This window comes from Phyllobates terribilis, unplaced genomic scaffold, assembly GCF_046119375.1.
Source record: "Phyllobates terribilis strain yellow unplaced genomic scaffold, ASM4611937v1 Scaffold_5__5_contigs__length_657084704, whole genome shotgun sequence".
NCBI classification, from domain to species: domain Eukaryota; kingdom Metazoa; phylum Chordata; class Amphibia; order Anura; family Dendrobatidae; genus Phyllobates; species Phyllobates terribilis.
Window position 1 is genome coordinate 318,943,418 of NW_027362765.1, and position 24,712 is coordinate 318,968,129.

Sequence of the window (24,712 nt, forward strand, 5' to 3'; positions counted from 1 at the left end):
TGTAATGTTCCCCAATGATAATCCGCATGTGCTGTGCACATACTGCAGAAACGCTTATAAAACGCATGGTAGAAGGTCTGTAATGTTCCCCAATGATAATCCGCATGTGCTGTGCACATACTGCAGAAACGCTTATAAAACGCATGGTAGAAGGTCTGCCATGTTCCCCAATGATAATCCGCATGTGCTGTGCACATGCTGCGGAAATTCCCACTGCGGATTATCATTGCGGAAAAATCCGCAGCACTACCAATTATTTTGCGGAATCGCGGCCATTGACTTGCATTGGACCACATGACATCCACATCACTGCATCTATAGATGCGGAATCCATGCATTTTTATGTGCGGATGGTACCCGGGTCTGGAGAAGAAGAGACTCTCCTCCAGACTCGGGTACCATAGTACCTTTAAAAAGAAGAGAATAAAATAAAAAAATATACATTATACTTGCCTTCTGATGGCCCCCGGTGTCCTTATCCGATCTGTCTTGGCTTGCCGGCAGCTCACGATAGTCTAAAAAGCATCTGCCATGACGTCATTTAGTTATGTGATGGGTCACGCGACCGCTGACGTTGGCGATTGCGTGACAATTCACATAACTAAATGATGTCATGGCAGGTCCTTTTAGTCTACTGCGAGCTGCCGGCAAGCCAAGACAGATCGGATAAGGACTCCGGGGGCCATCAGAAGTATAATATTTATTTTTTACCATTCTTTTACAGTCAAACTATATAAATCCATGGTGTTGCGTGGATTTATATAGTGTGACCAAGTTGTTAAGCACTTTCCAGGTGATGCTAAAATCGCTTGGAAAGCACTTGACAACCCGCATGCGGAAATGAATGTGAAGAACGCTTCACTTCCGCATGTCCCTGGCAGGAAAAACACATGTACAATCCGCATGTACAATCCGCATGTACAATCCGCATGTACAATCCGCATGTACAATCCGCATGTAAAATCCGCATGCGTCTTTTCTGCCAGGGAGATACAGAAACGCTCAGGAAAAAATCCGGAGCATTTCTGCATCGTGGGCACATAGGGACACTTCTAACACTTTCAGGCTATCTGCACATTCTTTAAACATTGGCACCTTCTTCAAATCAGAAAGAATGTATTTTTCTACAGTGGGTAATGTTCAGCCTATTTCAAAAATATTTTCTGGATGGCTAGTAATCGGACATATTATCTGATTGTGCAATGTTATATGAATTACAGGTACACAGAGAGATCGCAATAATAGACAGCTTGCTAACTCATGAAGACAAAGGAGCTGTTTAAGGACATGAGAACTGCTCTTATTAGCAAACACAAGACTTCCAAGGAGTATAAGGCCATCTCCAAAGACCTTGGTATCCCAGTTTCAACAGTGCTGAATGTTATTAAGAAGTTTACCAAGCATGGAACTGTCAAGAACCTCCCTGGATATGAGGGGGGAGGGGTAGAAGAAAAAATTGACAAGAGATGACTTTGAAGGTTGGTGCAAATGGTGGAAAAAACACTACGTCAAACATCCAAAGACCTGGAACAGTCTGGGGTCATGGTTTCAACAAATACCATACGCCGCACACTATGGGCGAAGGTCAAGGAAGAAACCGTTGCTAAAGAAAAGGCATAAAAAGGAATGACTGATCTTTGCCAAAGAGTACCTTGACAAACCACAATCCTTCTAAGAAAATGTTCTGTGGACAGATGAAACAAAAAAACTGTTGCTTTGCATAGGCAAAAAGCTCTATGTATACAAAATGTCGCAATGAAGCTTATAAGGAAAAGAACACCTTACCAACAGTTAAGCATGAAGGAGCCATAATGCTGTGGGTTGAATGAAATCAGAGAATTATCAAGAGATTTTAGAGTGAAACGTCCTACCAAGTGTAATAAAACTTGGTTTGAGTCAAAGATCATGGGTCCTCCAGCAAGAAAATGACCCAAAGCACACATCCAAAAGTACACAGGAATGGTTGAAAAAGAAAAATGGACTGTTTTAAAATGGCCGGCAATGAGTCCTGACCTCAATCCCATTGAAAATCTTTGGGGTGGGCTGAAATCTCCCAATGGGAAAAATAACCTTGCCAACATTCAAGAGCTTAAACAAACTGCAAAAGAAGAACAGGAGAAAATTCCAGCAGAGAATGCAAAAAGCCTATAGATGGCTACAAGAAACATTTGGAGGCTGTTGGCATTGCCAAAGGGTGTGCAATTAAGTATTAATTAGGGGTGCCTTTATTGCTGCACATGCTGTTTATTCTGTTTTTTCATTGAAATTGCAACATGGAAGTTGAAAAACAATGTTTTATTGTTGTATTACTTTGGACCACTAATTAAAAAATCTTGGGGATATACAGTACAGACCAAAAGTTTGGACACACATTTTCATTTAAAGATTTTTCTGTATTTTCATGACTATGAAAATTGTACATTCACACTGAAGGCATCAAAACTATGAATTAACACATGTGGAATTATATACTTAACAAAAAAGTGTGAAACAACTGAAAGTATGTCTTATATTCTAGGTTCTTCAAAGTAGCCACCTTTTGCTTTGATGACTGCTTTGCACACTCTTGGCATTCTCTTGATGAGCTTCAAGAGGTAGTCACCGGAAATGGTCTTCCAACAATCTTGAAGGAGTTCCCAGAGATGCTTAGCACTTGTTGGCCCTTTTGCCTTCACTCTGCGGTCCAGCTCACCCCAAACCATCTCGATTGGGTTCAGGTCTGGTGACTGTGGAGGCCAGGTCATCTGGCGTAGCACCCCATCACTCCCCCTCTTGGTCAAATAGCCCTTACACAGCCTGGAGGTGTGTTTGGTGTCATTGTCCTGTTGAAAAATAAATGATGGTCCAACTAAACACAAACCGGATGGAATAGCATGCCGTGGCAAGATGCTGTGGTAGCCATGCTGGTTCAGTATGCCTTCAATTTTGAATAAATCCCCAACATTGTCACCAGCAAAGCACCCCCACACCATCACACCTCCTCCTCCATGCTTCAAGGTGGGAACCAGGCATGTAGAGTCCATTCGTTCACCTTTTCTACGTCGCACAAAGACACGGTGGTTGGAACCAAAGATCTCAAATTTGGACTCATCAGACCAAATCACAGATTTCCACTGGTCTAATGTCAATTCCTTGTGTTCTTTAGCCCAAACAAGTCTCTTCTGCTTGTTGCCTGTCCTTAGCAGTGGTTTCCTAGCAGCTATTTTATCATGAAGGCCTGCTGCTCAAAGTCTCCTCTTAACAGTTGTTGAAGACATGTGTCTGCTGCTAGAAATCTGTGTGGCATTGACCTGGTCTCTAATCTGAGCAGCTGTTAACCTGCGATTTTTGAGGCTGGTGACTCGGATAAACTTATCCTCAGAAGCAGAGGTGACTCTTGGTCTTCCTTTCCTGGGGTGGTCCTCATGTGAGCCAGTTTCTTTGTAGCGCTTGACGGTTTTTGCAACTACACTTGGGGACACTTTCAAAGTTTGCCCAATTTTTTGGACTAACTGACCTTAATTTCTTAAAGTAACGATGGCCACTCGTTTTTCTTTACTTAGAATTTGTATTATGGCAAGAAAAAAGCAGCTAACAGTCTATTCAGTAGGACTATCTGCTGTGTATCCACCTGACTTCTGCACAACACAACTGATGGTCCCAACCCCATTTATAAGGCAAGAAATCCCACTTATTAAACCTGACAGGGCACACCTGTGAAGTGAAAACCATTTCCGGTGACTACCTCTTGAAGCTCATCAAGAGAATGCCAAGAGTGTGCAAAGCAGTCATCAAAGCAAAAGGTGGCTACTTTGAAGAACCTAGAATATAAGACATATTTTCAGTTGTTTCACACTTTTTTGTTAAGTATATAATTCCACATGTGTTAATTCATAGTTTTGATGCCTTCAGTGTGAATGTACAATTTTCATAGTAATGAAAATACAGAAAAATCTTTAAATGAAAAGGTGTGTCCAAACTTTTGGTCTGTACTGTAACTTTGGTACATTTCCATTCATTTCTGAAGATATTGTACAGTCTATTAAAAAAAATAAAGGGGTGCCAATAATGGTGATTTTAACTGTATGTATTACAGGTTCTCCTGCATTTGCTGGTATGGCCTTCCTCATAGACTGCACAGCACTCCGGTCCTCAAAATAGCTGCTAATGGAGGAGCATGTGACTAGACTAATCCATCAGTCTCCTCCACTCTGCAGTGGTTTTCAGCTGAAGGTGGTAACTGGACTGAGACTCTATACCCTGAAGCAGATCTGGGCAAAGTGCAGCCCATAGGCCACATCTGGCTCTCTGACTAGTCCTATCCGGCCTGAGGCACCAAGATAGCCAAAGGACTGAAAACAATGGCCCACAGACTGTACCATGTGGTCGCCTTTATCCTACCCACGTTTTGATTTCACCACTATCTGGATCCTCAAGATGCAGAAAGTGGTGAAAACAGTGGTGGTGGAGGAAGCCACCGACTTTTCTTTCTACCATTCAGTGTACGAGACTGAGGCAGCAAGCGCAAAGACATCAGTGCCTCGAGTCTGCTGTGTAGATCCACAGTGCACACAGCAAAGACAGGAGCAGAGTGCATGGGGAACGGGAGCGAGGAGAGTATTTTGTTTTTCTTTATATGTGTGGGGGCGCCTCAATGCATATAGGGAGGCTGAGTGTGGGCGCTTCTTAGTGCATATAGTTTGTGTGTGTGCTTCTACTACATATAGGGGGGAGCTGTGGGCTACTGGTAAGATACATGTTACAATAATCCCTATCTTAACATATATTAGCAGTAGCAGTGTGTCAAAATACTAATTCAGTTCAATATTAAGTGATACAATTAATATAAAATAATTATAATTCATGTGTTAATATCGAGCAGAATTAATTCCAGCCAACTGGTTCGGCCCTCCACAACAGTCATGGTGCCTCATGTGGCCCCTCAGGAAAATTAATTGCTCACCCCTGCTCTGGAGTGATGAGACCAAGATAAAAGTTTTAGGAACTAATGGCATCAAAACTATATGGCGCCGCAAAGGTGAAGCGTACAAAGAAAACTGCAAGGTGCCTACAGTGAGACATGGTGGTGGCAGTGTCCTTACATGGGGCTGCACGAGTGCTACTGGTGTTGGGGAGCGAAACGATTAATGGTATCATGAATTCACAGATATACTGCTCCATATTAAAAGAGAGGATGCTACAATTGCTCCGTGCCCTTGGTAAACGTGCACTTTTCTAACATGTCAGTGATCCAAAAACACACATCTGCTGCTATTCTGAGGAAGACCAGGGAGAAAGTGATTCGGTGGCCAAGTGTGTCTCCTGATCTGAACCCAATTGAACACCCATAGAGAATTCTGAAGTGACAAGTTGAGCATCACTCTCCATCCAGCATCCAGGCTCTAAAAGAGGTCGTTCTTGAAGAATGCAAAAAGATAGATTTTGCAATATGTTACCAACTTGTTCATTCCATGCCTAAAAAACTTGGTGCTGTCCTTAAAAATCATGGAGATCATAAAAAACTACATCTAGCATTTTGTATGTGGGGTGTATTCATCTTTGCATGACTAAAAGGGGGGATTTTGTAATGAAAGTTTTATTATTAAACTTATTTTCATGTTATGGGTTAAAAAATGTTCTATGAAACTCAGTCATGTCAAATTTTTGGAAACAGTTCTTGTGTTCATTGAGAAATTGATTAAATTCATACTTCTCCAAGGAGGTGTACTCATTTATGCTGAGCACTGCATGTGTCACCAAATGCAGCATTTTTTTTTTTTTCAATTACTGATGTTACTAAAAAATTAAGCTAAGCTTTCCTCATTGGATGGGCAACATACTAACATGGACAGGTTTGATAGCTTGCAAAAATGTGGGCAATATAGGTAATGAATCATTGTGCTTGTAGTTTGCTTCTGCTCTGATAAATTCCTCTGGATGACATTAGAAAGGGAAATTGAACAGCTGCTGTGGACACTCAAGTAGTTAACTGGCGGTTGCTGTAAAGCAGGGGTCCTCAAACTGCGGAGGACTTTTATCCGGCCCGCGGGGCTATGGGCGGAGGAGAGGAGAGCGGTGTCAGCGCCCGCCCTTCCCCCCTCTTGCTCAGGGCACCGGCAGGCGGATACTTACCTCTCCCCGTGCCTCTGCAGATCCGCTGTCTTCCTGCTCTGCGCTTCCTGTGACGTCTCAGGTCAGAGGGTGCGGTGACGTCTTTACAACGCGCCCTCCCGAGTGCCGTCACAGGCAGCGCAGAGCGGGACAACACAGCCGCGACGCTGGAGTCCAGACCAGAGTAGAGCAGCGGCAGCAAGTGAGAAGTGAGGCGAGTATTGGATTTATTTTTTTTTTAATGTATGGAGGCATAGGTCATTATATGGGGGAGTGACATCCTGCAAGGGGTATAATATGGGGGGGTGACATGCTGCATGGGGCATTATATGGTGGGGTGACATGCTGCATGGGGCATTATATGGGGGGGTGACATGCTGCATGTGGCATTATATGGGGGGGTGACATGCTGCATGTGGCATTATATGGGGGGGTGACATGCTGCATGGGGCATGATATGGTGGGGGTGACATGCTGCATGGGGCATGATATGGGGGGGTGACATGCTGCATGGGGCATGATATGGGGGGGTGACATGCTGCATGGGGCATTATATGGTGGGGTGACATGCTGCATGGGGCATGATATGGTGGGGTGACATGCTGCATGGGGCATGATATGGGGGGGGGTGACATGCTGCCTGGGGCATGATATGGGGGGGGGTGACATGCTGCCTGGGGCATGATATGGGGGGGGGGTGACATGCTGCCTGGGGCATGATATGGGGGGGGGGGGTGACATGCTGCCTGGGGCATGATATGGGGGGGGGGGTGACATGCTGCCTGGGGCATGATATGGGGGGGGGGTGACATGCTGCCTGGGGCATGATATGGGGGGGGGTGACATGCTGCCTGGGGCATGATATGGGGGGGGGGGTGACATGCTGCCTGGGGCATGATATGGGGGGGGGTGACATGCTGCCTGGGGCATGATATGGGGGGGGGGGGTGACATGCTGCCTGGGGCATGATATGGGGGGGGGGGGTGACATGCTGCCTGGGGCATGATATGGGGGGGGGGGGTGACATGCTGCCTGGGGCATGATATGGGGGGGGGGGTGACATGCTGCCTGGGGCATGATATGGGGGGGGGTGACATGCTGCCTGGGGCATGATATGGGGGGGGGTGACATGCTGCCTGGGGCATGATATGGGGGGGGGTGACATGCTGCCTGGGGCATGATATGGGGGGGGGTGACATGCTGCCTGGGGCATGATATGGGGGGGGGGTGACATGCTGCCTGGGGCATGATATGGGGGGGGGGGTGACATGCTGCCTGGGGCATGATATGGGGGGGTGACATTCTGCCTGGGGCATGATATGGGGGGGTGACATGCTGCCTGGGGCATAATATGGGGGGTGACATGCTGCCTGGGGCATGATATGGGGGGTGACATGCTGCATGGGGCATTATATGGGGGGGGGGGGTGACATGCTGCATGGGGCATTATATGGGGGGTGACATCCAGCATGGGGCATTATAAGGCGGGAACAGCCTGCATGGGGCATTATAAGGGGTGGAACAGCCTGCATATGGCATTATAAGGGGGAAACAGCCTGCCTATTGGGAACATTTACCTGCCCTTTGAGGACCTATGCTGCCTATTGGGGATATTTACCTGCCTATTGGGGACATTTACCTGCCCATTGAGGACCTATGCTGCCTATTGGGCATATTTACCTGCCTACTGGGGACATTTACCTGCCTACTGGGGACATTTACCTGCCTACTGGGGACATTTACCTGCCTACTGGGGACATTTACCTGCCTACTGGGGACATTTACCTGCCTACTGGGGACATTTACCTGCCTACTGGGGACATTTACCTGCCTACTGGGGACATTTACCTGCCTACTGGGGACATTTACCTGCCTACTGGGAACACTTACCTGCCTATTGAGGACCTATGCTGCCTATTGGGTACAGTTACCTACCTATTGAAATACCAGTTGATTTAACTTTACTTGTTCTTCATTTTAAATATTGTATTTGTTCCCGTTTTGTTTTTTTTACTACAAAATAAGATATGTGCAGTGTGCATAGGAATTTGTTCATAGTTTTTTTTAAAAACTATATTCCGGCCCTCCAATGGTCTGAGGGACCGTGAACTGGCCCCCTGTTTAAAAAGTTTGAGGACCCCTGCTGTAAAGTAATAGAAGAATATTGGGGGATTCTGTTCAAAGGGGGGGGGGGGGGAGGGAGATGATACTATGCACTTGGCTTTAAAAAGATGGATGGAGGATGAAACAATATAGTTAGCTCTGAAAAAGAAGATCCTGGCTTGGTTAAAGTTGGGAGTGTTATTTAAAACAATATTGATCAATTAGAAGATCTATCATTATCAATATTGGTATTGTCAAAAATATGTTTGCACACCACTATTGCTACATTTTACTGAAAGGTACCTGGTTGATATTTTCATTGGTGGTCTCATCCTCTTCTGGAGAATACTCTGGACTTGAAAATCTCACTGGCGTATTTACACCACTTGACTCATCTGTCAAGAACAAGATAAACAGCAGATGAAAACAATAGGGGCAATTCATCAAGCTAAATGCAGCAAAAAATTATATCTTTAAAGACTTCTGCCATACTTCTAATGCACTTTAGACAGTTTATGCACCCAACAAGGCACTGTAGCCTGATGTTACAAATGTGCGAAAATTTTACTGCAAATATCTGGCACAAAATAAATATCTAAAATATTTAGATAAGTAAAATTGTGCCAGATTTATCAAACAACATGAATCACTATGATCAATCTGGCACACTGTAAGACTGTCTAATATTGATATGCCAGGCTGTATACAGAATATACATGACAACTTATGTAGAGAAAACAATTTCAACAAATTGAAAACCTTTAAGAATGGAGCAACTGTCAGGTCTTATCGAGGGTGCAGACAGTATGCCCAGGCCACATCCACACAAGGTATACTTTTGATTTGATATATAAAAAAAAAACAAAAACAAAAAAAAAACAGGCTATAATACACGGTAAGTTACATTACAGACACTCTATATTTTTTACATAGGCAAAAGACCTAGGTCCGTCAAGTTCAACCACTCTCCACCAATTATATTGCCCATTTTAACCTCTTACTGACATTGTCAATAATAGTACATCCCTGTGCCCTGGTAATTCTGGACCAGGTATGTACTATTGCGCACAGGCGATTTTGACAAGCTCATTTTGACAGCTGACACCCGGTACTATGTGCCAGGAGCGGTCCTTACCTTGGATCGGAGACTCCATGCTATGGCGCGGGGTCCCGATCGTTGCCATGGTGACCCGATATCATCATGACAGCATCCGGGTCACCAGGAAGTTAGATACATCGTGCGCAGTGCATGTTCTATCTAACTATGCCAATGCAGAGTTGACAGTCTGCATAGCACAGAGATGCTGCTGCATCCCTATGCTATACAAGCGATCAGCGTGCAAAAAATAAAAGTCCCATAGTGGGACAAAGTGTAAAATATACAGTACAGACAAAAAGTTTGGACACACCTTCTCATTTAAATTTTTTTCTGTATTTTCATGACTATGAAAATTGTACATACACACTGAAGGCATCAAAACTATGAATTAACACATGTGGAATTATATACTTAACAAAAAAGTGTGAAACAACTGTAAATATGTCTTATATTCTAGGTTCTTCAAAGTAGCCACCTTTTGCTTTGATGACTGCTTTGCACACTCTTGGCATTCTCTTAATGAGCTTCAAGAGGTAGTCACCGGAAATGGTCTTCCAACAATCTTGAAGGAGCTCCCAGAGATGCTTAGCACTAGTTGGCCCTTTTGCCTTCACTCTGCGGTCCAGCTCACCCCAAACCATCTCGATTGGGTTCAGGTCTGGTGACTGTGTGTAACATCCCTGCGTGGCGTGCTTGCATGGTGCACCACCTCCCACCATGCAAGACCGCAATCTTACCTGTCAGTTCATGCTGCACTCTTTGCTCCAGTACCTGCTCTGTCCATGTCTCTTGTCTGATTGCTTAGAGCATCGGAGCGGCTTTCTGCTTGTTTCTTATAGCTACTGTGTGCACAGTCTTAATGCGTCCCCAGCCTATTGCTGTGAGTCACTGGATACATAAACCTCCTCCACCCAGTAGGAGGTGCCTGAGCAACACTTGCACTCAGTTTGTCTTTTCAACTGAGTTGCCAGGTCCTGTCCTGTATCTAGTCTGTTTCAAGCACCCTGGGGACTGAGTACCCAGGGCCTTTTCCTTTACCTGTGACTTCTAGTCTGTTTCCGCCACCCTGGGGGCTGAGTTCCCAGGCTCGTTCCTGTATCTTGTTCCCGGTTCAGTTCCTGTCTGAACAGTGTCCTAGCCCGTTACTTGTTTCTCTCTATGTCCGTACCTTCCCTTTTCCTGCAGTGTCTGAACCTGCACCTAACTCCAACTCGTTGTCTCTGTACTTCTGTTTGTGAATTTTGTGTCCACTCGCTACTTCATTGTACGTACCTTGTGTGTATCTGGTTCTGCTTGTCCCCTTTCCCTGCCTTCGTATCTACCTCCTGTGTTCTAACCATCTTCCTGTATTTTCCATTCTGTTCCATGTGAACAGAGCCCTGTCCTGTCTGCCTTCACCTTCTGCTCTGCTTGCTCACCGCACCTGCGGTTTTGCTCTGCTAGTCCACCGCACCTGCGGTTTTGCTCTGCTAGTCCACCGCACCTGCGGCTCTGTTCCTGTATCCCAGTCTGTACTGGTCCCTATCCAGCCTGCGTTCATACCTGCCAGTATCTGCCTGTCTGTATTCCAGCCGTGCCTGTCAGCACCCGCCTGTCTGCATACCAGCCGTGCCTGCTAAGTACCCACCTGCTGTCATACCAGCCGTGCCTGCTAAGTACCCACCTGTCTGCATACCAGCTAACCTGCCTGTTCCTGCATTCCCCGATGTGGGTCAACAGCTGTGACCGGGGTCTGACCTGGAGAAGCACTTGGTCCCTCTGCTCGGTTCCTCCCTGGTTCACGAAGTCGACTGAGCCGCCGTGCGAACTTGGTCGGATCGGGTTGATACTTAGTTACGCCCCTCTAGGCACTCCTCGGTTCATGGTACAGTGGGATCACTAATCACGTTCAAGCCAGTCAGTCCGGGCGCGAGCGTAACACTGTGGAGGCCAGGTCATCTGGCGTAGCACCCCATCACTCTCCGTCTTGGTCAAATAGCCCTTACACAGCCTGAAGGTGTGTTTGGGGTCATTGTTCTGTTGAAAAATAAATGATGGTCCAACTAAACGCAAACCGGATGGAATAGCATGCCGCTGCAAGATGCTGTGGTAGCCATGCTGGTTCAGTATGCCTTCAATTTTGAATAAATCCCCAAGAATGTCACCAGCAAAGCACCCCCACACCATCACACCTCCTCCTCCATGCTTCACGGTGGGAACCAGGCATGTAGAGTCCATCCGTTCACCTTTACTGCGTCGCACAAAGACACGGTGGTTGGAACCAAAGATCTCAAATTTGGACTCATCAGACCAAATCACAGATTTCCACTGGTCTAATGTCCATTCCTTGTGTTCCTTAGCCCAAATAAGTCTCTTCTGCTTGTTGCCTGTCCTTAGCAGTGGTTCCCTAACAGCTATTTTACCATGAAGGCCTGCTGCACAAAGTCTCCTCTTAACAGTTGTTGAAGACATGTGTCTGCTGCTAGAAATCTGTGTGGCATTGACCTGGTCTCTAATCTGAGCTGCTGTTAACCTGCGATTTCTGAGGCTGGTGACTCGGATAAACTTATCCTCAGAAGCAGAGGTGACTCTTGGTCTTCCTTTCCTGGGGCGGTCCTCATGTGAGCCAGTTTCTTTGTAGCGCTTGATGGTTTTTGCAACTGCACTTGGGGACACTTTCAAAGTCTGCCCAATTTTTTCGGACTGACTGACCTTCATTTCTTAAAGTAATGATGGCCACTCGTTTTTCTTTACTTAGAATTTGTATTATGGCAAGAAAAAAGCAGCTAACAGTCTATTCAGTAGGACTATCTGCTGTGTATCCACCTGACTTCTGCACAACACAACTGATGGTCCCAACCCCATTTATAAGGCAAGAAATCCCACTTATTAAACCTGACAGGGCACACCTGTGAAGTGAAAACCATTTCCGGTGACTACCTCTTGAAGCTCATCAAGAGAATGCCAAGAGTGTGCAAAGCAGTCATCAAAGCAAAAGGTGACTACTTTGAAGAACCTAGAATATAAGACATACTTTCAGTTGTTTCACACTTTTTTGTTCAGTATATAATTCCACATGTGTTAATTCACAGTTTTGATGCCTTCAGTGAGAATGTACAATTTTTAAAGTCATGAAAATACAGAAAAATCTTTGAATGAGAAGGTGTGTCCAAACTTTTGGTCTGTACTGTATAGATCCATAAATAAATCTTATTATGAAAAAAAAATAAACAGTAAAAGTACACATATTTGGTATCGCCGCGTCCGGAACAACCTGACCTATAAACTGTCCCAACTAGTTAAACCCATTAGTGAACACGGTAAAAAAAAAAACAACGAAGCAAAAAACTATGCTTTATCATCATACTGCCGAACAAAAAAATGGAATGAAACGTGATCAAAAAGACGAATGTTAATAAAATGGTACTGCTGAAAACGTCATCTTATCCCGCAAAAAAAAGGCTGCCATTCAGCTCTATTAGCCAAAAAATAAGACATTTATAGCGGTCAGAAAAAAGCGATGCAAAAAAAGATTTTTTCTATAAAAGTTTTTAATGTGTAAAAGCGCCAAAACATAAAAAAACTATATAAACGAGTATCACTGTAAATGTACTGACCCGAAGAATAACACTGCCTTATCAATTTTACCACAAGCAGAATAGCTTTAAAAAAAAATAAAAAAATCCTGAATTGTTGGTTTTTGTTTATTCTGCCTCCCAAAAATCAGAAAAGAAAGCAATCAAAAAATGTCACGTGCCCGAAATTGGCACCAATAAAAACGGCAACTTGTCCAGCAAAAAACAAGCCCTTACATGACCCTGTTGGCCGAAATATGGAAAAATTATTGCAAAAACTAGTATTTGCATCTTTTAGTGTATGACAGCTGCCAAACATAAAAATCCGGTATGAATCTGGTATTGCTGGAATCGCACCAACCCGAATAATAAAGTCGTCTAATCCCTTATACCGCACGAGGTACAGCATAAAAAATAACCTCTAGGGTTAGGGTTGGTGTTACAGTTATGGTTTTGTTAGGGTTGGGACTTTTTCAAAAGTAAAGAAAAAAAAAAAATGATGACGATGTGGCGACCAGTGTTGAGTACAAGTGCTCGCTACTTGAGTTTGCATTGGGAGCTCGGGTATGCACCGAGAATCACGGGTGCTGGAGTGACATGCCCGAATCTCCGCCCAATATGTTTCTCGGCTGTTATACAGCCAAAAAAAACACGTGGGGATTGCCTGCCCCATGCACTGGTGATACGCGCATGTTTTTTTTTTGGGTGTCTGACAATCGTGACACATGTGGGGCAGGGACTCGAGCATGTCACTCGAGCACCCGCGATACATGGTGCATACCGGAGTACCCGATGCAAACTCAAGTAGCTCTAGTAACTCAAGACTAATGACAACTTATTCAATATGATGACCTAATTAATGTTATCAAATTCTGTGTCGTACCTCTGGGTTCAAAATGTTCACTATACCACTTGATAAATTCCTTGAGGGGGGTCTAGTTTCCAAAATGGGGTCAGTTGTGTAAGGTTTCCACTGTTTAGGCACATCAGAGGGCTCTCAAAACACGACATGGAGTCTGCTCTCAATTCCAGCCAATTTTGCGTTCAAAACGTCACACAGTGCTCCTTCCCTTCTGAACCCTGCCATGCGCCAAAACAGTGTCTTTTCCCCACATTTGGGGTATCGGCGTACTCCGGAGAAATTGCAGAACAGTTTTTGGGGTCCATTTTCTCCTCTTACCGTTGTGAAAATATAAAAATTGGGCCTAAAAGATCAGTTTGGGGAAAAAGTTAGATTTTTTTATTTTCACAGCTGTAAGTTATAAATGTCTGTGAAGCACCTGGGAGTTCAGGGTGCTCACTACACATCTAGAGAAGTTCCTTGAGAGGGCTAGTTTCCAAAATTGGGTCAGTTGTGGGCAGTTTCCACTGTTTAGGCACATCAGGGGGCCTCCAAACGCGACATGGCATCCGCTAATTATTCAAGCAAATTTTACATTAAAAAGTCAAATGGCGCTCTTTCCTTCTGAACCCTGCCGTGCACCCAAACAGTGGTTTCTCCCACATATGGGTTATAGGCTTACTCAGGAGAAATTGCACAACAAATTGCATGGGGTAATTTCTCCTGTTACCCTTATGAAAATGCAAAATTGGGGGTTGAAAACATTTTTGTGGGAAAAATTAGAAAATTTTATTTTTACGGTTCAATGTTATAAACTTCTGTGAAGCACCTGGGGGTTCAGGGTGCTCACCAAACATCTAGATAAATTCCCTAAGGGGTCTAGTTTCCAAAATGGTGTCACTTGTGGGGGGTTTCCACTGTTTAGGCATATCAGGGACTCCCCAAACGCAACAGGACGTCCGCTAATTATTCAAGCAAATTTAACATTCAAAAAGTCAAATGGAATTTCTTCCCTTCCGAACCCTGCTGTGTTCCCAAACAGTGGTTTTCCCCCACATATGGGGTATTGGCGTGCTCAGGAAAAAATGCACAACAAATTTTGGGGTCCATTTTTTTCTGTTACAGTTGTGAAAATAAAAAAGTGTGGGTCTAAAGTAACATTTTTGTGAAAAAAGTTAAATGTTCATTGTTTTCTTCCACATTCCAAAAATTCCTGTGACGCACCTGAAGGGTTAATAAACTTCTTAAATGTAGTTTTGAGCACCTTGAGGGGTGCAGTTTTTAGAATTGTATCACTTTTGAGTATTTTCTGTCATAAAGAACCCTTAAAGTCACTGCAAATGTAATGTAGTCCCTAAAAAAATGGTTTTGTAAATTTTGTTGGAAAAATGAGAAATCGCTGGTCAACTTTTAACCCTTATAGCTGCCTAACAAAAAAAATGTTGGTTCCAAAATTGTGCTGATGTAAAGTAGACATGTGGGAAATGTTATTAACTATTTTGTGCGACATATTTCTTTGATTTAAGGGCATGAAAATTAAAATTTTGAAAATTGCTACATTTTCCAAATTTTCGATTTTTTCCCCAACAAAACGCAAGTCATATCGAATAAATTTTACCACCATCATGAAGTACAATATGTCACGAAAAAACAATCTCAGAATTAGTGGGATCCGTTGAAACGTTCCAGAGTTATCTCAAAAAGTGACAGTGGTCAGAATTGTAAAAATTGGCCTGGTCATTAACGTGCAAACCACGTTCAAGGGTAAAGGGGTTAAAAATCAAATACAGGGTAGAATAATGTGTTACATGTGGCTTTTAGTACACATGGATAGCAATGTAGCCTTGCAGCATTGGGGTCCTGGGTTCAAATCCCACCAAAGACAACATCAGCAAGGAGTCTATGTTCTCCTTGCGTTTGCGTATGTTTCCTCTGAGTATTATGGTTTATCCCACGCTCCCAAGACATTCGGATTTAAATTTATTTTGTGAGCGTCAATGAGGATAATGTCAGTAAAGCGCTGTGGAATAAGGTAATAGTATATAAGCAAAAGCATGATATAATAAGATATCAAGGCTAGCTTTATAGTACGTTATACTCTAGGTCTGAAAGTAACAATACAAGTTATAGTATAAGAACCCAAAATGTCAAATAGGGGGCTGAAGTGTAGGATATGCCAGTCGGAAAAGAAAAATTAGACGGAAAAATGCCTATCCAATTAAAGAGGTGAAATGGGACTTGATGAAACGCACCTTACTATAAGACGCACCCCAGGTTTATACAGCAGAAATAGGAAAAAACATTTTTCCTATTAGGCTGTGTGCCCACGATGTGTTTTTTAAGCGTTTCCGCAGCTGCAATTCCGCTGCAGAAACGCTTAAAAAACGCTTGGTAGAAGGCCTGCCATGTTCCCCAATGATAATCCGCATGTGCTGTGCACATGCTGCGGTAATTTCCGCTGCGGATTATCATTGCGGGAAAATCCGCAGCACTACCAATTATTTTGCAGAAGTGCTGCGTTTTCGCCGCCATTGACTTGCATTGGAAGGCATGGAATAAGCATCACTGCATCTGTACAAGCAGAATCCATGTGTTTCAATGTGCGGATGGTACCCGGGTCTGGAGGAGAGGAGACTCTCCTCCGGACCCGAGTACCATAGAACCTGTAAAAAAAATAACAAAATAAAAAAAATATATTATACTTACCTTCTGATGGCCCCCGGTGTGCTTGTCTTGGCTTGCCGGAAGATCGCGGTGGACTGAAGGACCTGCGCTGACGTCATTTAGTCATGTGACAGCAGGTCCTTCAGTGTACCGCGAGCTGCCGGCAAGCCAGGACGGATCAAATAAAGACTCCGGGGGCCATCAGAAGGTAAGTACATATTTATTTTTTTTATTTTTTACCATTCTTTAAGGTCACACTATATAAATCCATGCAGTTTGCATGAATTTATATAGTGTGACCAAGTTGTCAAGCACTTTCCAAGTGATGCTAAAATCGCTTGGAAAGCGTTTGACAACCCGCATGCAGAAATGCATGTGAAGAACGCTACACTTCCGCATGTCACGGGCAGGAAAAACGCATGTACAATCCGCATGTACAATCCGCATGCGTTTTTTCTAACAGGGAGATGCAGAAACACTCAGGAAAAATCCGGAGCATTTCTGCATCGTGGGCACATAGCCTTAATGTAAACTTATCTGGTGGTATAAATTGGAGGGGTCATTATCACTAATTTTAAGGCACTAGAGTACAATAGGTAATAGATCTATTGTTAATGTTTCTCTGCAGTGTGTATTATACACACAGCTCTGTTACATATGCACATATAGACACACACAGCTCTGCCACATACACATTTACATACACACATTTCTTCTACATACGCACAATATTTATTACCATATCTTGCAGTTCCTTCCAGGCATGTGGCTGTTCACACGACCTAAAAGGTACTGGAGCTAGTCGAGTGAAGGCTCCTTCAGTTGTGCAGGATGTGCTGCCTCCGTGTAGGTCCTGGTGGTTTTTATCCTGCTCTGCACCGATCACATAGATCAGTGTAGGGGAGGAGAGAGAGCATTTATCTCCGTGGATGGGAAGGACGCGGTGTCATCGTTCTCACACATTTTATAAACACTGCTCGCTATTTTTAAAACGTTAGCTCAAGATGGTTATTTAGTTGGAACATCAATTAAAAGTTTTGCGAGGGACAGTGGGTATTTACATACCTTTGTGCAGGGTAATAAATGTATTATTCCTTCCCATTAGCCCTTTTAATGGTTTCACTTCTATAAACATTTTTGAATGGTTCAGAGTGCTCACAAAAGGGGAAAATAAAGGGACAACATATGTTCAGTCAAAGATATGTACGTACCCTGCAATTCCTCCATACACCTCTCACTCTTGGTTTGTGAATCTTCGTTTTCTATAAATTTCCAAATCTGCAAAAATACAATGAGCTGTGACCATACACCTTCTAGGAAGGCACCAACAATAATGAAGTATTTCATCAGTGTCACTGTATTATGTCCCAGCAATGCTAACCTCTCCAGTAAGTAGGTGAATGACTTTATTGCTCAGATTAAGGATCTTCCCTTCGTGATTCTTTTCAGAAGACTGGGTATTAGAAGGGGGTGAAGTGATGGGATCTTGTTCCTCGCCTGATGCCTCCAATTCACTTGGAGAAATCCTGCATGCAACAATTTCACCAGATTTCTTCACAACTACAAAATCCTATATGATAAAAAGGACGGAATTTAATATAATCAGAACAGGCTCACATCCAGCGACACACGAGAGTGGTGTCCATGAGAAAACACTCCCAGAATTACCATGTGTTTAAGTAAGGATAAGAATGATGTGGCATTCCTAGAACCCCTCACCTCTCCAGTCAGTAGGTAGATGATCTCCAGAGTGAGGTTGAATATCTCCTTACTCATGTGTCCCCTTTCCTTCTCCATCCTGGAGAACTTATGGCCTCTGGTCCAGGATGAAGGCACTGAACTAGGGAGGAGCACTGAAAACAGAGAAACAACTATAAGAAGCTAAAATGCATATGATCTCAGAAAAGGCCAGCAAGTAGGAACCAGTAAGACGCATCTACTGCAGCGGTGGCGTTTACAAATTCACTACCCAACTAATGTTGACTCCTCTCCTTGTGATCACAGTCATTCACCAGCTGGGCTCCATGAACAAGACCCAATGATGTCCTTCATTCATAAAGGCTGCACTTAAACCAGGTGTAACCTCAATAAGGAGGTGAAGAACAGTTTTAAAGAAAAATAAACATACCTAATAATATGAGGAATATGGAATGACAGCTGGTCCTTACAAGGCTAGTATGCAACCAGTAATAACCCACTCTGATGACTCTGACTTAACAGAAACCCAAGAACAGTACTTTTGGCTTTGAATCAGGAAAAGCCAAAAGGTGTAAAAAAGTCTTTCTACAACTGCACACATTTGCACCTTCACCTTCCTCTCCCCAATGTCATCACATCAGTATCTTGTCTCATTCCCCGCAGTCAAAGCACGTCCTTGCTCCACTCCCCTATCTCAGTAATGATAGTTTTGCCTTGACTCCTTCCTCACTATAGACGGTGGCACAGTGGTTAGCACTGGGGTTCTGTATTCAAATCCCACCAAGGACAACATCGGCAAAGAGTTTGTATGTTCTCCTCGTGTTTGCGTGGGTTTCTTCCCACACTCTAAAAACATACTAATAGGGAATCTAGATTTTTAGCCCCAATGGGGACAGTGATGATGATGTTTGTAAAGCGCTATGAAATTAATGGCGCTAAACAATATAAAAAATAGACAGCTGCTATGTTTACATATGTAAACTCATGCTCATGGCTACTGTGTGTAGTTATCAGTTCCTACATTTATCTTTGCTAACAAAAATAAGTACAATGGGCCCAATTCATCATTTGTGATTTATTGAAGTCCCTTTTTTTTTTTTTGTCCTGTGGTATTGGGTGACATTTTTTTGCTCCAAATTCGTCAAAAAAAAAAAGCTCTTTACTTTTGTCTAACTTTTTTTTTTGCGATTTTTCAGCACTAAAAGTTACAAATACTTTGAAAAGGCAATATCATCAGGGAAAAGTCTAACCGGCTCCAAATTTATTCTCCAGCAGAAAAACAACCCCAAACATACAGCCAATGTCATTAAAGGGAACCTGTCACATCCTAGTTACTATCATCCCTGCCCCCATTGCTTTGTTAGTGAAGCAATGTGCATCACTAACAAGTTATGAAAATCGGTGGTAGTATAATGATGTTATAACATTATATATACTTTGTCCTACCTGCTGTATTCAGTCATAGGGGTGTGATTCTCTCATTCAGTCACTGCTGGCGTCGCCCATGTATTTGAATATTGCTACTGGCAAGTGCTATTATTGTGGGGCGCATGCGCATTTGTCCAGGTCAGGCCGCTGGTACCACACCTGCACAGTGAGGCTGTGTGATTACCAGCCTCCCTGCGCACGCGCTATGTTACCTGCGCGTGCAGCCCTGACCGTGTTCTCCAGGGCCTCAGCTACCCCTGGTAGTTGAAACTCCTGAGATTTTCCGACTCTGGGGGCACTATAAACTTTTTCCCGATTGCTTAAATCGGCGATGAGGGAATAACGCCCCTTAGCAGCCACAATTTTAATGCTTATCGGCAGTCATTAAGGGGTTAAGAGATGGCTTCCTGCAGTTAAACAGCAGGGAGCCGGTTGTCACACACAATTACATCAGCAGTCACGCCTTGTCAACAGAGCAGAGCGGAAAAGAAGCCGTTGCTCTGTCGAAGCAACGTTGGCGAAAGCAGCTGAATCGCTGGCAGGAGCAGTCCGAGACTGCTCTGTGCCAGCAGCAAACAGTGCCAGGTACAACAGGCAGGTAACCAGCAACTACATGCCTGTTCATGACTGGGCACACTGTAAAGAAAAAAAATTACCCATAATATCTAAGTTTAGAGCAATTTTTCCACATCTGTCTTTTCTATACGACTATGTATACTCACTTATATAAGTTTTGTGTATACACAGTAGCATACAAAAGTTATGTACTGTATATATACAGTGTGTGTGTGGGGGGGGGGGTCCACCTGACTTCCCTATACAATATCCAGATTTCTCCTCTACCACATACCAGCACTAAAGCCACTTAACGCCTTCTACCTATGCAGCCAGCCAGCTACACTAGACGCAGTCCGCTCAGACGCGCAGCACTAGACACAATCCGCTCAGATACACAACGCTGCAGATACACAGCGCCGCCTGTACTAGATGCGATCAGCTCAGCTACACAGCGCCGCCTGTACTAGATGCGATCAGCTCAGCTACACAGCGCCGCCTGTACTAGATGCGATCAGCTCAGCTACACAGCGCCGCCTGTACTAGATGCGATCAGCTCAGCTACACAGCGCCGCCTGTACTAGATGCGATCAGCTCAGCTACACAGCGCCGCCTGTACTAGATGCAATCAGCTCAGCTACACAGCGCCGCCTGTACTAGATGCAATCAGCTCAGCTACACAGCGCCGCCTGTACTAGATGCAATCAGCTCAGCTACACAGCGCCGCCTGTACTAGATGCAATCAGCTCAGCTACACAGCGCCGCCTGTACTAGATGCAATCAGCTCAGCTACACAGCGCCGCCTGTACTAGATGCAATCAGCTCAGCTACACAGCGCCGCCTGTACTAGATGCAATCAGCTCAGCTACACAGCGCCGCCTGTACTAGATGCAATCAGCTCAGCTACACAGCGCCGCCTGTACTAGATGCAATCAGCTCAGCTACACAGCGCCGCCTGTACTAGATGCAATCAGCTCAGCTACACAGCGCCGCCTGTACTAGATGCAATCAGCTCAGCTACACAGCGCCGCCTGTACTAGATGCAATCAGCTCAGCTACACAGCGCCGCCTGTACTAGATGCAATCAGCTCAGCTACACAGCGCCGCCTGTACTAGATGCAATCAGCTCAGCTACACAGCGCCGCCTGTACTAGATGCAATCAGCTCAGCTACACAGCGCCGCCTGTACTAGATGCAATCAGCTCAGCTACACAGCGCCGCCTGTACTAGATGCAATCAGCTCAGCTACACAGCGCCGCCTGTACTAGATGCAATCAGCTCAGCTACACAGCGCCGCCTGTACTAGATGCAATCAGCTCAGCTACACAGCGCCGCCTGTACTAGATGCAATCAGCTCAGCTACACAGCGCCGCCTGTACTAGATGCAATCAGCTCAGCTACACAGCGCCGCCTGTACTAGATGCAATCAGCTCAGCTACACAGCGCCGCCTGTACTAGATGCAATCAGCTCAGCTACACAGCGCCGCCTGTACTAGATGCAATCAGCTCAGCTACACAGCGCCGCCTGTACTAGATGCAGTCAGCTCAGCTACACAGCGCCGCCTGTACTAGATGCAGTCAGCTCAGCTACACAGCGCCGCCTGTACTAGATGCAGTCAGCTCAGCTACACAGCGCCGCCTGTACTAGATGCAGTCAGCTCAGCTACACAGCGCCGCCTGTACTAGATGCAGTCAGCTCAGCTACACAGCGCCGCCTGTACTAGATGCAGTCAGCTCAGCTACACAGCGCCGCCTGTACTAGATGCAGTCAGCTCAGCTACACAGCGCCGCCTGTACTAGATGCAGTCAGCTCAGCTACACAGCGCCGCCTGTACTAGATGCAGTCAGCTCAGCTACACAGCGCCGCCTGTACTAGATGCAGTCAGCTCAGCTACACAGCGCCGCCTGTACTAGATGCAGTCAGCTCAGCTACACAGCGCCGCCTGTACTAGATGCAATCAGCTCAGCTACACAGCGCCGCCTGTACTAGATGCAATCAGCTCAGCTACACAGCGCCGCCTGTACTAGATGCAATCAGCTCAGCTACACAGCGCCGCCTGTACTAGATGCAATCAGCTCAGCTACACAGCGCCGCCTGTACTAGATGCAATCAGCTCAGCTACACAGCGCCGCCTGTACTAGATGCAATCAGCTCAGCTACACAGCGCCGCCTGTACTAGATGCAATCAGCTCAGCTACACAGCGCCGCCTGTACTAGATGCAATCAGCTCAGCTACACAGCGCCGCCTGTACTAGATGCAATCAGCTCAGCTACACAGCGCCGCCTGTACTAGATGCAATCAGCTCAGCTACACAGCGCCGCCTGTACTAGATGCAATCAGCTCAGCTACACAGCGCCGCCTGTACTAGATGCAATCAGCTCAGCTACACAGCGCCGCCTGTACTAGATGCAATCAGCTCAGCTACACAGCGCCGCCTGTACTAGATGCAATCAGCTCAGCTACACAGCGCAGCCTGTACTAGATGCAATCAGCTCAGCTACACAGCGCCGCCTGTACTAGATGCAATCAGCTCAGCTACACAGCGCCGCCTGTACTAGATGCAATCAGCTCAGCTACACAGCGCCGCCTGTACTAGATGCAATCAGCTCAGCTACACAGCGCCGCCTGTAGTAGATGCAATCAGCTCAGCTACACAGCGCCGCCTGTACTAGATGCAATCAGCTCAGCTACACAGCGCCGCCTGTACTAGATGCAATCAGCTCAGCTACACAGCGCCGCCTGTACTAGATGCAATCAGCTCAGCTACACAGCGCCGCCTGTACTAGATGCAATCAGCTCAGCTACACAGCGCCGCCTGTACTAGATGCAATCAGCTCAGCTACACAGCGCCGCCTGTACTAGATGCAATCAGCTCAGCTACACAGCGCCGCCTGCACTAGATGCAATCCGCTCAGCTACACAGCGCCGCCTGCACTAGATGCAATCAGCTCAGCTACACAGCGCCGCCTGCACTAGATGCAATCAGCTCAGCTACACAGCGCCGCCTGCACTAGATGCAATCAGCTCAGCTACACAGCGCCGCCTGCACTAGATGCAATCAGCTCAGCTACACAGCGCCGCCTGCACTAGATGCAATCAGCTCAGCTACACAGCGCCGCCTGTACTAGATGCGATCCGCTCAGCTACACAGCGCCGCCTGTACTAGATGCGATCCGCTCAGCTACACAGCGCCGCCTGTACTAGATGCGATCCGCTCAGCTACACAGCACCGCCTGTACTAGATGCGATCCGCTCAGCTACACAGCACCGCCTGTACTAGATGCGATCCGCTCAGCTACACAGCACCGCCTGTACTAGATGCGATCCGCTCAGCTACACAGCACCGCCTGTACTAGATGCGATCCGCTCAGCTACACAGCACCGCCTGTACTAGATGCGATCCGCTCAGCTACACAGCACTGCCTGTACTAGATGCAATCAGCTCAGCTACACAGCACTGCCTGTACTAGATGCGATCCGCTCAGCTACACAGCACTGCCTGTACTAGATGCGATCCGCTCAGCTACACAGCACTGCCTGTACTAGATGCGATCCGCTCAGCTACACAGCACTGCCTGTACTAGATGCGATCCGCTCAGCTACACAGCACTGCCTGTACTAGATGCGATCCGCTCAGCTACACAGCGCCGCCTGTACTAGATGCGATCCGCTCAGCTACACAGCACCGCCTGTACTAGATGCGATCCGCTCAGCTACACAGCACTGCCTGTACTAGATGCGATCCGCTCAGCTACACAGCACTGCCTGTACTAGATGCGATCCGCTCAGCTACACAGCACTGCCTGTACTAGATGCGATCCGCTCAGCTACACAGCACTGCCTGTACTAGATGCGATCCGCTCAGCTACACAGCACTGCCTGTACTAGATGCGATCCGCTCAGCTACACAGCACTGCCTGTACTAGATGCAATCTGCTTAGAAACCCAGTGCTGTAATAGACACCCTCTACACCCCCACCGCCACTCCATGATCACTATCCATATGGTCAGGACTGTACCCTCCACTTCATACCCAGCACTCAACTACCTGGTAGTGTGTGTGACTCTTCTTGCCTAACTGCCCGCTACCCATATGCCCAGCCCTACACCCGCTGCTCCCTCCGGACACTGCTCCGCTGCACCGATACACTCAACTCTGCCTATTCCCCGCACCCATAACTGCAGCCCCAGGACGTACGGATCATTACACACCTCTCACACAATGCTGGGATCTCTCCGGACTACAGAGGAACAACAAAGCAGTTCCAGTTGACCAGAGAGCAAACAAATGCCGCCATTTTGTCGGAGACCAGGGGACTACACTTACGGAACACAGTGACGTCAGATCAGGGAGGAAGTGACCTTCCTTCCGCGGTTTCTGGCAGCCATCTTGGTGGAGGCAGCGAAATCCAACTTAACGCTGACAATAAATGGTATTATCATAGCACTATAGTCTAGTATTGCATCTAACAAAATATGGATTTTCTGATTTCAGTTTAAGGGCTTCACACAGCCCGAGTAAAATTGGAAGGAAAACTGTAGTTATACAAAATAACAACTAATCAGCTTGCTGATTGGCAAATGAAAGGAGCCATGTGATCGGTTGCTATTGGCATATGCCTCCAGATTGCCTTTGCACTAATTTTCATAAGCAAAATGCAGCTCTGAAATTTAACAC

General features: G+C 45.7%; 1 protein-coding gene across 1 annotated transcript in view; it reads right to left on the reverse strand.

Moving 5' to 3' along the window:
- Positions 1–24,365, reverse strand: part of LOC141273114 (uncharacterized) — a 70,114-nt gene extending 45,749 nt beyond the window's left edge. The window contains exons 1-5 of the mRNA XM_073684518.1: positions 24,247–24,365; positions 18,071–18,204; positions 17,733–17,921; positions 17,563–17,629; positions 8,497–8,588 (exon numbers count right to left, since the gene is read on the reverse strand). Of these exons, the coding sequence (XP_073540619.1) occupies positions 8,497–8,588; positions 17,563–17,629; positions 17,733–17,921; positions 18,071–18,148 (426 nt within the window). The 5' untranslated portion in view covers positions 18,149–18,204; positions 24,247–24,365. The remainder of the gene's footprint in view (positions 1–8,496; positions 8,589–17,562; positions 17,630–17,732; positions 17,922–18,070; positions 18,205–24,246) is intronic.
- Positions 24,366–24,712: the final 347 nt, after the last annotated feature.